Source organism: Sciurus vulgaris, assembly GCF_902686455.1.
Source record: "Sciurus vulgaris genome assembly, chromosome: 2".
Taxonomy (NCBI): Eukaryota; Metazoa; Chordata; class Mammalia; order Rodentia; family Sciuridae; genus Sciurus; species Sciurus vulgaris.
The window spans coordinates 119827732-119844565 of NC_136462.1; the positions used below are offsets into that span (position 1 = coordinate 119827732).

At 37.6% G+C, this 16834-nt stretch overlaps 1 protein-coding gene across 1 annotated transcript in view; it reads left to right on the top strand.

Moving 5' to 3' along the window:
* Positions 1-565: 565 nt before the first annotated feature.
* REC114 (REC114 meiotic recombination protein) overlaps positions 566-16834 on the top strand; it is a gene marked incomplete at its 5' end in the record, with an annotated part of 104298 nt that continues 88029 nt past the window's right edge. Inside the window, one exon of the mRNA XM_079125341.1 lies at positions 566-724. Within this exon, the coding sequence (XP_078981467.1) occupies positions 566-724 (159 nt within the window). The remainder of the gene's footprint in view (positions 725-16834) is intronic.

Consider the following 16834-nt stretch of genomic DNA (forward strand, 5'->3'; position numbering starts at 1 on the left):
CTACCTATCTGCTTTTCTTTAGTGGTGAATAAAAAAAAAAAAAAAAAAAAAATGACTATCTTGGGGAGGATTACAGGGGGAGCAAGATGATGAGAAAATAAACGCACTCCTTGAATGGCTGGTGGAACTGGGGCTGAGGCCGGATACTGTCATCTGAAAGGCTGCCGTGAAGAGGGAAACACACTTGTGCAGGCAGCCTCAGGGATCAGGCCCGTGCCCTGGGTCCAGTAGTTGCCAGGAGTCAGCCAGTTTGTAAAATTTCCCAAAAGTCAGAGCTGCTGGACGATGACATGGGCTGTCTAAGGGAAGGTGAGGATCCCATTGCTGCAACTGCAAGATCTACTATCATATAAGCGTCACAACCCACTTCAAGGCAGAAATTGAGATTTCTGCTGAGTGCGCAGGTCAAGAGAAACCCCGAGGCCTTAAGTACTTGCTGCAAGAGCTCCCTGAACCTATTGGCTTCTGCTGACGGGATAGGGTGGGTCTTGGGTTACTTTGCTTTCTGATTGGCTAGCTGTACAGATTGGCAGGTCCCAGCAAGCTGTGCGTGATGGACCCAGACATGGCGCAGGCAGGAAAAGTGGCCGACGGCCTTGGCCTTCCAGGAGGAGAAGCAGCACAGTGGCCTCTGCAGCGGTATGGTCGATTCATGCTGTTGGGTACCGGAGAGCCACCCGGACCTGGCCCAGAGGTTGAGCACAGCGCTTCCACCACGTGGAAGGTGAGGTCAAAAGTCAGGCATGGCTACCAGGTGCTCACAGCCCGGGGGGAGGGAATACTGTGGCCAGTGGCCACATAAGGACAGGAGGAGAGGACACTGAGGGACAGGCCTGTCGAGGAATGGGCAGGTCAACAGCTTGCATCGGCTGTGTGTGTGTGTGTGTGTGTGTGTGTGTGTGTGCGCGTGTGTATAGTAATGGCATAATTGGAATCCACTACATTCTTGAAGTAATTATGCAAGGGAGTAGTGCACATTCTTATACTTAACAAATATTATTGAGCATCAGACAGATGCTAGACTCTATTCGGGGTGTGCTAGGGATCTAGCAATGAGCAAGATATAAATGGCTTCTACTATCATTGACATTTTTAGTTTAGAGGACATAGTATATACCCAAATAACTATGTAAATTATGGAAGAGAGGATTGAATCATCCATAACCAAGTTGTCATGCTCTTTGGTACTCAAGCACTCACACAGGATTAAATTTGAATTCTAGCTTTCTGTGTGTGTGTATGTGTGTGTGCACCCACCTCCCCCAGTGAGTGTTGAGCCAGGGGACCCCTGCATGCTAGACGCTTGCTCTGCCATTGAGTCATACTCCAGCCCCGAGTTTAAACTTTGCCACTGAATTTCCATGACCTTGATTAAGCCACTTAATCTGTACCTAATTTATATTAAAATAGAAATAATATTTTCATAATAGAAAATAGATAATAGATAACAGCCCTACTTTACAGGATTGTTTTGAGAATTGACTCACTAATACATATCAATCACCTAAAATGGTGCCTACTATATATTATGTTTGTTTGTTTTTTTTTGTGGTACTGGGGATCGTATACTATGTTTTAACACCATGGATTGCCTGTCCTTCAGTCACTTTGGTCTGATTTGACTGTTTGATGTGGACCCTGGGGTTTTGGATTATAGACACACTCATACATGATGTATGTGTGTGTATGTGTGCACTTGTTTTGGGTATTTTGGGCAACAGTAAGAGAAAAGTAAAAGAAAGAAAACAAATATTCTAGGTAGAAGACACAACATATGGAAAGTCTCCAAACTTGGAAAAAAATCTCAGTATGTGTGATGTTCAGAGAGAAGGCCAGTAAGATTGGTGTTTAGGAAACAAAGGAAATGATATTGTGAAATGAAGCGTTCTGGGGAGGCAAGCAGATGTCTTGCGAATATTATCCAAAAACCAATAGGAAAGCACTGAAAAGATTTAAGCAGGAGCATTTTCATCTCAAAGTTTACTCTGGCTGCAGTGTGGGGGAGTATGAATGGATTCAGGTAGGTCACATAGAGTGCTATTGCAGTGTTGTAGACCAGAGATGGTAATAGAGATGGAGAAATGGGTAAGTATTTTGGAGACCAAAATGACAGGATTTGATGATTGATTGTATGTGAATGGTGAGAGTAAAGAACTGTGGGGCTTCTGGCAGAAGCAACTGGGTAAAGCATTGGGAAATGGAAGCAATGGAGGAGGAACAGTAAGGGAAAGATCCAGGACTTCAGTTTTGAATGTATTGAGTTTAATATGTTTATTAAGCACCCAAGTGTAGGAAGTTGAGTATACAGTTCCGGACTTAGAAGGCAGATTAAGGTGAAGATGTGAAGGTGTGAGTTAGCAGCATGAAGGTGATATTGATAGCCTGGGGCTTCATGAGATTCTAGGACCAACCCCCTATGTAGTCCAACATCTGTAGGTCAGGTAGAGGAGCCATAGCCCCCCAGAAAGATTAACAAGGGCCAGAGAGTTGGGAAGCACCAGGAGAGTAAAGGTTCATCAGTGCTAACAAAAGTTATTTCAAGAAGGAGAGAATGATTGGTTAACTTTGTTGAGTGATGCAGCAAAGTGAAGAAAAATAATGACTAAAGAACATCCATTGCATTTAGCCCCATGATGGTTGTTCACAATCTTTACCAAGAGAAGCTTCAGTGGAGTAAAGGGAGTAAAAGCCAGATAGGAGTGAACTGAAGAGTGAGGAAATGGAGTCAAATACATAGACAATTCTAAGAAGTTTGTCTGTGGATGTGAGTAGAGATAGGGCATCACATTCTAGAATATTAAAGAGCTCTCCTAAAAACTTGAAATCAGTAGACCCATTTACAAAAAAAACATTAATTACCTAGTTGTGCTCTTGTGGAACTTCGTGTCCTGAGAAATAATATAGTCTGAAAATGCAAAAATGTATGAGAAGGAGTTAAATTCAAGGATGACAGATCCTTGAGAACATATTTAACCTTTGAGACTGCTCCAGTGGGTTTCTTGATAATTTCTGTTAATACTTTTTAACCCTTTCTTCTAAGGCATCTGGGTTGGGTGTACTGTCTCTGATGAAGCTGGGTAACTCTTACATTGCAACCCAGAAGCCATGGACATTTGACCATTTTAAGAAGTTGATTGTTATTACAACTTTTTCCTTCTCTTTACAAAGCTCTTCATAATTGTTTAGAAGGAACAGCACTTTTCAACAGTTTTCAAATGTTTGGCATAGAGCCACGGCCACAGTGACAAGAGTTGAGGCTGGCTTTTGCAGAGCTTTTGAAAACTGAACATTTGTACCTTCCTTTGAATCTGTGCAGAACCATCCTGCCTGCTGTGATCAGTTTCAGCCTAGGTTTGTCATTTTTTTTAAATGAAAGAGAAATAAGATTTGTTCTATTTTATGGACATTGTGACTTCTGTGCAATAATAATAATAATAAAAGATGATGCCATCTAAAGAACTGTACTCTCTCAAATCCCATGTGAATTTCTTATTTTAAAAAATATGTGGTACCTACAGTAAAAATATATGTTAGGTAAAGCACAAAAATATTTTATGGTGGAGGATAGAATCATTCTGCTAATTTTTTTCTCTAAGGAAATATTGGGTTCAACCTTGGATAAACCTATTTTGAATTTTTTTCTTTTAACCCCCAAATTATGTAGAAAATAATTTCTCCTGGCTCTGTACTATATAGTTGCTTAATTACACAGAAGACATTTATCACATTGACCACATGATAAGACAAAAAATGTCAACCCAAGAGAAAAAATGAGTGGAATAACAAGACTTTTAAAGACTCGAAGTCCTATCTGAGGGGTAAGATCAACTTGGAGATGTCTACACACACATACACATATATATATGGATATGTAGCATATATATGATTTACTTCTCTGAATCAGATTATTCTTATTCAAAGTCACTATCTGGAGAAAAATTAACCACAATTTGAAAGCAAATAAATTTTTTTAATAGTTAAAAAAAGATGGGAAAAAATAACCCATACAGTTTACTATATTGTACATAGAAATCATCTGAGGATTTTGTTAAAAATGCAAATTCTGACTCAAAATAGATTTAGTATGGGGAATAGGATTCTGTAGTTCTAACAAACTCGTAGGTGACACTGATGCTGTTGGTTCAAGGACCATGCTTTGAGCAGTGGGGGTCTAGAGGACCTTGGATGAAGTGGGCAGCCAGGTAGTAAATCTAATAAAGTTAATTTATGGAGTTATGATAAGTTAATCAGATTCATAGTGAATATGTAGACATTTTATTAATAGGGTTAATATTTAAACCATCTGGAGTCATTTAAGTAGAATGAGCAAATGAAATACAAACTTGAACTTGATTTTTGTTCCGTACATCTGTTGGCCCAGCCTTTCTGAAATGATTATCATAATAACAGATTGGTCCGTTTTATGTATTTTATGTCTGGATATAATTTAGTCTACTAATTTGAGAATAATTTTGAAAGGTGATGTTAATTGCAGGTTGCTTTTAAATTAAAATTTTACCATGTTTTTTCAGGTTCCAAGTATTTCTCAGACTTGTCCTAATTGGTTGAACCTGACAACTTCTTAAGATTATTTTTTACTTTCAAAGAGAAAAAAAAAATCATCCTTTAATTTTTATAGGAAGAACTTAAAATAATTGCCCTACTTAGAAATTAAGAAATAGAATATGAAGTTTGTACTTGAAATGAACTTTTAAATGTGGGTTCTACATAATATATACTTTGGGTTCTTTTTTTCCCTTTTGTATGCCTAGTGTCTGTGAACTCCCCAGCAAATGGTAGGTGCTTAGTAAATGCCTGGATGTGTGCATGGTGTCTTTTCTTGTGATAATGTGATATTATGATATGATAGCTGCTATTTATTATTTGTTTTAGTTTATTTCTTACAATAGCCCTATGAAGCAAATATTATTGTACCCATCTTACAGATAAGTGAACTGAAATATGGAGAGGTTCAGTGGCTTTTCTAGGAATACAGAGATGAGTTGGGAAGAAATCATTCTGATATTGGTTTTCCTTGTTCTAAAGCTTGTGCTTTTAATTACTCTGCTGCTTGCCATAGAAGTGTTAATATTTTATATGGGGAATAGCAGTGCAATGATGTGGAGGAGGAATTTTGAGATTAGCACACAGGGTGAAAATGACAAAGATGACAATTTTGTTTTTGTTTTTAAGGAAAATTTAAGATTCAGTAAAACTGCAAGAAAATTATTTTTAAAAATACTAAAATAATAGTTCTTTGCATGCCTGATAACTTTTTGATTGGATCCCTATTGTGAATTTTACCTTGTTGGTACAGGATATTTCTGTATTCCTATAAATATTCTTGAGCTTTTTTTCTGGGATAAGTTACTTGGAAACAGTTGGATCCTTTCAAGTCTTGCTTTTAATCTGTGTCAGGTGGGACCAGAGCAGCACTTTGTCTAGGGTAAATTTTTTTCCCATTCCTGAGGCAGAACTCTATTTCACTCAATGCCCCATAAATTAAGAGTTTTTTTGTTCTTGGTGATTAGAACAGGTCTTATTCCCTGCCCTGTGTGAGTGCTAGGGATTGTTTCCTTAAATCCTTTGAGTTGATTCTTTCCCTAGCCTTTGAGTTTCCTCACAAATAAATGTTCATCTGTACCCAGCTGAAAGGTGGAGCTTTGCAAGCATCTAAAGTTCACTCTCTCTTATCTGGTATTCTGTCTTGCAAATGCTAGCCTCTCTGACCCCCTTGAATCTGAAGCTCTGTCTTCTGAACTCAGGGAGACCTTGCCAGGCATGCCTGGTTTTCTCCTCTTTACACGTCAGCCTGGAATCTCCAAGATGGAGCACTGGTAGGGGTCCTTTATTTCTTGTTATTTCTCAGGAATAGTGTACCTTATTACCTGATACCTTATATCTTGAAAATGGTTACTTCTTATTTGTCCAGTTTTTCAGTTCAGGCAGGAAAGTGAATTTGATTCCTGTTACTTCATGCTGGCCTGAAATGGAAGTCCACAGTGGGTCTTTTGAATGAGTTCCATTTCATCTTATTCTACTTCAGGTCATCAATTCAACTGAATATAACTAAATTATTTCCTGGGTTTTTGGAAACCCAGGAACTAGAGATGCTTTGGAACTGTCCTTGCGATTCACACAATATTAAAATAGTCATGTTTCCCTTAATGACAAGCATTCATTACATTCTGAGAAATGCATTCTAAGAAAGACAATTTTGTTATTACCTGAGCAATACAGTGTGTGTTTACACAAACTTAGATGGCTGTGATGTCACTTGGTGATATAGTCTTATGGGACCACTGTCTTATATGTGGTCCATGTTGACTGAAATATAGTTAAGCAGCCCTGACTGTATTAGAGGATTTAAGTGCAGGATTACAAGAATAGGTAGGACCTGATCACTGGAGCCAGTTACCCAAGGTAGGCAGACTTCTTTCATCAGTGTCTCTAAGGCTGCTTGTTGGAAACCCAACTTCGTGGTTCCTGGGCTAGACCTATTGAATCTGAGTCTCTGGGGTGGCGCTCATGTGATTCTCTTGTACTGAAGCCAGTTCTCATGCCCCAATTCTGAAGAAAGGGTGGGGAAAGAGGGAACAATTAACAAGGTGGTACTGATGCTGTATACAATTTATAAAGTATTTTCTGAAACCTCTTCCCATTAGTTTTCACAACTCTTTAAGTCTTATGATGTTAGACACGAAACTGAGGCCCAGCTAAATTTAAATAGCTTGCCAAAGGTTAACATAGGAAGTGGAACTGATCCGAAAACTCTAGTCTTATTTAAGCCAATCCTCATTGTGCTGTGTGCTGCTACTTCCTTTGTTGGTTTCTTCTCTCATGAGGATGTAGAAGTATCATCAAGAACTATTATTCTTTCATGTCACAAGTCACAAAATATTTCATTTAATTAATTAATTTATTTTTATTTTTGGTACTGGGGATTGAACCCAGGGTCACTTTAACCATTGAACCACATTTTTTAATATATATTTTATTTAGAGATAAGGTCTCACTGAGTTCCTAAGTGCCTTGCTAAGTTGCTGAGACTGGCTTCGAACTCGCAGTCCTCCAGCCTCAGCCTCCTGAGCCGCTGGGATTACAGGCATGCACTACTGTGCCCAACTTTATTTTTAAGAGTTAGGTTATATTTTGTACTAGTTAGAATTAAATTTGGCTATCAGTGACAGAAAATGCAAAATAACAATGGATTAAATAAGTTGAATGTGTGTTTTCCACGTTAATCCAGAGCTGGTATGACACTCCAGAGTCGGGAGCTAAGGCTTCTTCCATTTTGTTCTTCTGTCTTGCATGGCTATGGTCTCATAGTCCGAGATAGAATCAATATTTGACATCTTGTGGAGGAGCAGATGAAATACATGAAGGGTACACATTTGTGGTCTCTGTTATGGTTTGGATATGATGTATCCCCAAAAGCTCCTGTGTTAATTCAGTAGGTAAAATGATTAGATTCTGAGAGCTACAACCTAATTGGTGGATTATTCCATTTGGCGGATTAATCATTTGAAAGGACTACTGTACTGGGTGGTAACTGTAGCAGGTGGAATGTGGCTGGAGGAAATAGGTCTCTGTGGGCATTTGGGGGAATTATGTCTTGTCCCCCTAGCTCCTCCTTGTTCTCTTTTTCCCAGCTACCATGAGCTGATTGCTTTACTTTGCCACACCCTTCCATTATGATGTTCTGCTTCACCTAAGGCCCAGAGCAATGGAATTGACCAACCATGGACTGAGACCTCTGAAACCATGGGCCCAAATTAACTTTTCCTCCTCTAAGTTGTTCTTTTCTTTTTTAATCCACAGTTCTTTTTTTGTAATTTTAAATGGACACAATACTTTTATTTTATTTTTTTTATTTTTATATGGTGCTGAGGATTGAACCCAGTGCCTCACACATGTGAGACAAGTGCTCTACCACTGAGCTACAACCCTAGACCTCTTAAGTTGTTCTTGTTAGATATTTTGGTCATAGTGGATAAAGAACTGACTAACATAGTTTCCTAAGGAAGTTTTATATAGGCCACCATGTGACTACATAGTTGCCAAAACAGACTTATGATCAGTCTAGTTACATAGACAGCTGGCGTTTGCTGTCTGTATTCCATGAGGTCATATGTCCAGTGAAAGACCAGGGGTTCTCTTAGCCTATAAGAAGGAAAAATGAATGTCTGAGAACAGTTGGCAATTTGTACACACTTTTTCTTTTGAATCTGGAGACTACTTAGAAATGAAGACTTATTCTGGGAATCCCTGATTAAAACTCAAAAGGCATTTCTAATAATAGTACCATGACTTAGATATGGTTTCAGTGTATCCCCCAGAGGTTGACATGATGGAAGCTTGGTGCCCAGTGTGGTGGTGTTGAGGTGATGGAATCTTTAACAGTTGAGGTCTAGAGCATGATAATTAGGCTGTGGGGCACCAGCCCCAGAAGGGATTAATGCTTGTCTCATCCAGCAGGTACTCATGAATACTAAGATAAAGTCATCCCACTTGCTTGGTCCCTTCTGCACTCAGCCATTTTTTCTTTCTGTTTCTCAATCATATTATAATGTGGCCAGGGGACCCTCATCAGAGGCCAAAAAGGGACCATCTGATCTTGGACTTTCATTCTCCCAAACTGTGGTAGGCAGTCTTCCTACCACTGAGCTACATCCCCAGCAGCTCAGTCTCCCAAACTATGACCTAAATAAACCTCCTTATAAAGTACCCAGCCTTGGGAATTTTAATGTAACTGCATAAAAATGGACTAATAGAAATGACCCTTATTTATTGCATAATGACTGTATGCTAATATTTAGCTTGATGCTTGGCAGATGGCCCTAAAACATTTATTGAATAAATCAAAATCAGGCATTCTAAGCATTGTACTTCATTTATCACTTAATCTTTCTAATAATGCTATATTATGTGGTTATATTTTTATTTTTATTTTATAGATGAGGAAATTAATTATACTTCAATGCAGCAAGGCTGAGATTTGTTCCTAGGTTTATGTAATTCCAAATAATGTCTTTTCCAAAGTGGTAGTTATTATTGCTGTTCACCAAATATATATATTTATTTATTTTTAAATAATTTTTTAAACTTTATTTTATTTATTTCTTTTTTTATGTGATGCTGAGGATTGAACCCAGTGCCTCTCACGTGCTAGGTAAGCACTCTACCACTGAGCCACAACTGCAGCCCCATCATATATATTTAGATGGCAAATCTCTTGCCTCTGGAAGTTAAGTGTATCATATAACTGGTTTTGACCAATGAAATGTGAGCAGGATTAATAAATGTCATGGGCAGAAGCTTTAAGAGCCAGTGCCAGATTTATCTTATTCTTTTCCTTTGGCAGATATGACTTCTCTGTTGGCCTAGGTCCTATACTGAGAGTCAAAGGCAGTGTGAGGTAGAGTGTAAAGACAGGTAGAGTGAGGATGAATTGGTGTGCCAACAAGAAATAAACCTGTTTTGGGGGGCATTAATTTCTGTTGCACACTCCATCCTATACCTGACTGATATAGAAGTATTTTTGTATTTGTGGTTATGTCAAATTGGATTATATGTCATATACTTTGCAGATTGCATAGACTTTTGAGGAAGAACCTTTTAGCTGATGTTCCTTATTTTTTTCTATAATGGAATCTTGTTTGTTCCAAAGCACCAGTTTATAAGTACATATTTCTACCTTGGGGTCAATCTCTGTTCTTGTCCTTCAAAAACAAAAGCTTAATTTTATTGTGTAACAGACATAGTTTTCATAGGCGCCATGGCTTGTTTGCATAACATGATTTAAAGTAGACTTTATCTGGACAAATAGAGTGAAGAAGGTTTTTTCAGCTTAGTGGTTTATGGAATTTGAGGAAGTTATGAATGAGCATGAGGCCCAATAGTATTAAATTTCATTTATTTTTAAGATTTATTCCTCACCTACAATGTGCCAGACACTGTTCCAGCCTCCTTAGAGATGGTTAAGATAAGAATACTGAGCTACCTAATTAAGCTCAGGTACTTACTGGTGTGGAATATCGGGTGTGACTCACATTGCTAGTGACAACACTGTGCCTGAGAAATACATTAAGGTATTTCTTTACATGATATAGAAATACAGTTTGGATATTGGAAATCTTAGGAGCTTAAATGGACTTGGTGAATGAATATAAGAAAGTGCCTATTAGGAGAGCAGAGGTGACTGTGAGAGTTGCAGAGCCCTAGGTAGGATAGGGGTGCCAATGGGAAGATCTACTTTCTGGTCTAGTTGGTGATTTTTATAGGATTTATTAGTCTGGGAAGTTTTTAAGGATGTTTTAAACATATTGAAGAAGTGTCCCAAGATTATCTGTTGTAGAAAGAATACTAACCAGAGAGGCCTGGATTGGCAATTTTAAAGACATAAAGAGCTTGCTTACTCCTCAGTTGCATGGAAGGTATGTTTAGTAGATACATTATAAGTTAACTCTAGGAGCTGGGTTTTAAAAGACTGGATGCTTTCATGATCTGTTATCTTACCTTAGGGATATGTGATAAAAGAAGGGGAATCAGCCTCATGCTTTGGTACATGAGATCATTTTTGTAGGTTCTAAAAGAAAATTTACCATATATATGAAATTACATTTAGGGGTGCTAGGATGGGGAAGGTCTGGAGTTATTGCTCTTGTAATTGTTTTTATTAGTTACTGTTAAGACTGTGCATTTCTGTGGGGGAAAAAAAAGCCAAATTCTATAGTTTGGTAATGAATATGTAGCAGGAACATGCTTATTAGCATAATATACTCTGCAAATCTGTTGAAATAATTCATGAGACTCTCTAGCTACCAAGAGTCAATGGGGAGGCAGTTGATAGCCTATTTAGTAATCTTGCATTTTTTTTTGTATTTTTTAATGCATAAATCAACAGGTTGAGTCAATATATAAAACTGTGATGCTTTTTTTTGGTACTGGATATTTAACCCATGGATGTTCTACTACTGAGCCACATTCCCAGTCCTTTTTCTTTAGTTTTCCAGATGGGGTCTTGCTAAGTTGCCCAGGCTGGCCTCAAACTTGCCATCCTTGAGTCTCAACCTAATGAGCTACTAGGATTATGGGTATGTGATATTGTGCCCAGCAGCTGTGACACTATTTGAGGGGTCTTAAAAATAGAAAACAAAACCCATAATCCAGTACATAATTTAATTCATCACAGTATGAAACATAGTCTACTTTAGTTGTTCATGTAGATATAATTTACTTTAGGGTATGTGTATTTGAATTACTTTTCTACATTTTCAATGGAATTTTTGTTATGTTCTTTTCTCATTTTTTTTCACTTTTTTTATTGGTGCATTAGAGTTGTATATAATGATGGAATTTGTTGTTACATATTTGACAGTACACATATTGTAACAATATAATTTGACCAAATCATTCCTCAGCACTTGCCCCTCCCTCCCCACCTTCTACCCCTTAGTCCCTTTCCTCTCTTGATCTCCTTTTGATTTTCATGAGATCTACCCTACCTTTCTTTTCCTTTTTCTTCTCTAGCTTTTGCATTTGAGAGAAAACATATACCCTTTGACCTTCTGAGTTTAGTTTATTTCACTGAACATGATGGTCTCCTAGTTCCATTCATTTCCTGCAAATGACATACTTTAATTTTCTTTATGGCTGAATAAAACTCCACTGTGTTGTATATAGCACATATTTTTTATTTCAATGGAATTATTTTAACTTTTTTGTTTCATTTTAGATTTTTTTTTAAAAATTTCATTTAGATGGACACAAAACCCTTTTTTAAATTATTATTTAGTTATGTGGGGCTGAGAATCGAACCCCATGCCCCATGCATGTGAGGCAAGCGCTCTGTCACTGAGCCACAATCCCAGCCCCTCATTTTAGATTTCTCCTATAGTGCAAAATATAAAAATAGATGCATATAAATGATGAGAAACTTCTCTGTTTATTTAATGAATGCATAAGCTATGCACTGGTTATTTAACATGTAAACTGTGATAGGCAGGTTCCAATTCATATCTTAGTATTCACTACTATGTTAATGACAAAACAATGCAAGAGATGGATAAGGTTAATGCAAATCGTAAACTGGGTTTAGGTTAGCAACTGGAATGAAGATGTGATTGTGATTCTTGTATTCTGTGATACCTTAATCTTTTTTTCTATTAGGACTCAGTCATTAGGGATAAACTTCTCTTTGAACTTATTTTGCATATTTTCATATTTTGCATTAATGTGAACTTTCCCATATATGTTAAATTATTATTCATTAAAGGTATTTCCCAAGAGTCAGAAATGAGCAGTTTTACCCTCTTGGGTACTTGGATTATGTTCTGAATTTGGACATTGTAGAATTAGGACATTACACTCAAATCCTAAATATAATCTCCTTGTCCTTTGTAGTAAGCTGAATACTTACCTTAATCTTGATTTCACCTGGTCAATAAAGAACATGGAAGCCTCTTGTATTCTAAATAATTTCAATCATAATTAGGGTTGGAAAGAATAGTAGATTGAATGTGTGTGTGCGTGTGTGTGTGTGTGTGTGTGTGTGTGTATAAATTTACTCAGTGTTATGGTTTGGATGTGAGGTGTCCCCTAACAGCTCATGTGTAAGACAATGCAAGAACGTTCAGAGAAGAAATCATTGGGTTATGAGAGCCTTAATCCAATCAGTGAATTAATCGTGTGATGGGATTGAGTGGTAACTGAAGTCAGGTGGGGTGTGGCTGGAGGAAGTGGGCATTGGGGGGGCCTGCCTTTGGGCTATATATTTGTATTTGGCAAGTGGAGATCCCTCTCTCTGCCTTCTGATAATCATGTGAGCTGTTTCTCTGCACCACACTCTTCTGCCATGATGTTCAGCCACACCTTGAGCCCCAAGGAATGGAACCAGCTGTCTTTGGACTGAGACCTCTGAAACTGTGAGCCCTCAAATAAACTTTTCCTTCTCTATAGTTGTTCTGGTCAGGTCTTTTAGTCACAGCAGTGAAAAAACTGACCAAAACACCCAGCTTCAAGAATTACTAACTCATGGGCTTAAGGACTGGGGAGTCCTGGGTTTGATCCTAGCACCACAAAAATAAGAAAGACCTCTCACCAAAAAACAACAAAACAAAATAATGATATTACCCTTAGTAACAAGTGCTTAATATTATCAAGTAGTCAGTGCTCCAATTTCAAATAGTTTCTCATGAGTGTCATAATTCTTTTAAACTGGTCCACACATTGTGATTGGTTGGTGAATTTTTCAGTCTTTAGATTTCTCATGCATATATTTCCCCCACTCTGTCTCTCTCCCTTCCTTACAATTTATTTGTCGAAGAAATCAAATTGTTCTATGAAGATTCTTCATAGTCTGGATTATACTGATTGCATCTCTCTGATGTAGTTTGAGGTAATCTTTTGTACTCTATTTCTTTTGAGTAGGTAGTTGAATCTAGAGGTTGATCGAGTTCAGGTTGATTTCTTGGGGGCAAGATTACAGATTAGGTTGTTTAGTTTCCTTCTATTAGGAGGTATGTAATGTATATATCCCTCTTTTTTTGATATAACAGACATTAATTTTGAGCTATGAAATGTTGATGTAATTTTATCATTTTTCTCCATTTATTTTCTGGAATATTTCTGTAAAGAAAAACTTTCCCATATAACTGTAGGTTATCTGGTGGTCAAGTTGGATAGGACAAGTAAGATAAATGCTTGATTCTTTCTCTTAATTTAAAGAAACAAGTTACTTCTCTAGAATCTTTTAGTATTGAAATAGAACATTAAATTTTTTTTGTTGTTGTAGATGGACATAATATATTTATTTATTTATTTTTATGTGGTGATGAGGATCAAACTCAGTGCCTCGCACATGCTAGGCAAGGGCTGTACCACTAAGCTACAACCCCATCCCCAGAAATAGGACATTTTTATTTTTTGTTTTTAAGTGAAAGCTTTTAAGATCTTTTCTATGCTTGGAATTCTGGAATTTCATCAGAATGTGTCTAGTTGTTGATCTTTCTTCCACCCTGTTAGTGACTGGAACTTGACCTCTTTCCACCTTCTTAAGTCTCCTGACTTTCTCCAGTTGTGGGATAATTTCTTCTGTTGTTTGTTTCATCAGTGACCTTCCTTAGTCTGTTTTCCTCCTTCTACTTTAGCTCCTGTCATTAACATTTGTTCTCTTGGTTCTGAATCTTTTTTAGAATTTGCCCGGGATTGAACCCAGCAGTGCCTAACCACTGAGCAACACCCCCAAAACCCTTTTAAATATTTTATTTAGAGACAGGGTCTTGCTGAGTTGCTTAGGGCCTCAGTAAATTGCTGAGGCTGACTTTGAACTTGTGAACCTCCTGCCTCAGCCTCCTGAGCTGCTGGGATGACAGGAATGTGCCATCGTGCCCGGCTTGGTTCTGAATCTTTGTTCCATGTATCTTATATTTTCACACATGGTTTGTTCTATGTAGTTTTGCTCTGCATTTCTAAATATTTCTTCTACTTGATCTTTCAGACCATTTATTCGGTATCAGTAGTGTCCATGCAGTTCTTAAGTATCTGTTGAATTTTTTATCCATAAAGAGTAGCTCTAAGATTCTTTTTAAGTGTTATTAATAATAATTAATTATTTTTTGGTTCAAACTGTTGATCTCCAGCAGTTTTCCTTTGCTGTTTTAGGACTCTTTCACTGCTGGGCCTCAAATATATCAATGGATACTTTTAAGTGGTGAGTGTTGGTAGTTGCAGGAGTTCTGCAGAGGAATTTAAGGACATGGTTAAGTTATCCAGCTGCATTATAACTCCTTGGAGACTGGGAGACCAGTGGGCAGGCTTTCCCTAGAACTATAGCATTGTAGTTGGAACTTGACCCCTTTCCCAGGGCTTCTTGCTCAGGTTTCTAGAGCCTCCTTTGTCCTAGATGGGAAAACTTTATACCAGCTCCTTTTGTCTAGACCCTAAGACCTCATTCCACCCTTTATGTCCAGTTGGATGTTAACCTTAAAAACTGCCAAAGGAGGGCTGGGGAGATAGCTCAATCGGTAGAGTGCTTGCCTTGTAAGCACAAGGCCCTGGGTTTGATCCCCAGCACCGCAAAAAAAAAAAAAAAAAAAACCTCTGAAGGAGAAGTAACTGGTATTTTGATTGGATTGGCAAAGCGAAAACCCACAGGGATGCAATCAAGCTACCATTTTTCTTGAAATCCTTAAGACTTTTTCCCTCCTGTACTGGGGATTGAACCCAGTTGTGCTTTATCATTGAAATACATCCCCAGTCCTTATTTATTATTTATTTATTATTGAGATAGGATTTTTGCTAAATTGCTGAGGCTGACCTTGAACTTGCAATTTTTCTGCCTCAGCCTCCCTAGTCACTGGGCATGTGCCACTGTGCTCAACTCTCTTAAATTTTTATAATTAGACTTTTCGAAATTACATGAGTTCACTATATAGACTCTTTGAATGAAGGATTGCAGCAGATATCAAAAAAAATAGTAAGCCTGAAATCCTTTTTCCCAGATATCTGTTTAACTCTCTCCTGCCTTGAGGTCTTTGCTTAAGACTCACCTTCTCAGTGATGCCTACTGTGACCCCCACTATTTAGTCTAACTTCTCTGCCCTGTCTTTGCCTTACAATTCCCCTTACTCTGCTCAGTTTCCCCCCTGGTTCTTAGCATTATCTTATATGTTAATGTTTCACTGTTTTTAGTGATATGTCTAGAACATCTGATACCCAGAATGAACAATTTTTAATACCTTCCTTCCTAAGTGAAATCATTTTTTCATTATGAAATTAAGTGAATAATGACATTCATTTATTATAGAGATAGTGAAAATTTCCTCAAGCTTTGTTATAATCATGTTGGTTAAATAAATAAGAAAAAAATATACATTACAGTATAAGGCCAGGAAAAAAAACACAACTGACTAAATTAGTGCAACCTCTCTGGAAAGCAGTATGAAGATTCCTCAAAAAACTAGGAATGGAACCACCATATGACTCAGCTGTCCTACTCCTTAGTGTATATCCAAAAGAGTTTAAAATCAGCCTATTATAGTGATATAACCATATCAGTGTTATAGTAGCACAATTCACAATAGCCAGATGAATGGATAAAGAAAGATGTGGTATATATACACACAATGGGATATTACTCAGCATAAAGAAGAATGAATGATGGCTCTTGCCAGTAGATAAATGGAACTAAAGACTATCATGTTAAGTGAAGTAAACCAGTCCCAAAAAACCAAAAGTGGAATATCTTCTCAGATATGTGGAAACTAATCCAAAATAGGGCAAGGAAGGGATAAAAAAGAAAAAAAGAAAGAAAGGAAAAAAAGAGAGAGGGAATTTCATCAAAATGGGGGAAAGTTCAGTAGAATAGATGAAGGGAATTGAGGAGGAAGAAGGGACTTGAAAAGGGAAGAACAGTGGAATGAGTCTGACCAAACTTTTGTATGTGCATGCATGGATGTGGTACGGTGGATCCCGACATTGGGTGTATCTGCAGGACACTAATAAAAAAAAATCCATTTACCATAAACTGTAAATGCATCGAAGAGGGATTGGTTGCAGGTAGGGAATAGAGGGAAGTTCTGGCGACTGAATTGGAACAGTTTATAGTTCATGCTTTTGTGATTATGTCAGGATGTATCCTGGTGTTGTATATAACTAAAAAAATTTTAAAATGCAACAACAAACTAACCCACAACTATTCAGGCAATAAAATTACTGTTTGTTTGTTTGCAGTAACTGGGGATTGAGGGTCTCACACATGCCAGGAAAGTGCTTCTACCACTGAGACCTATCCCTAGCCCTTTAAAAAATTTTATTTTAAGATAGGGTCTTG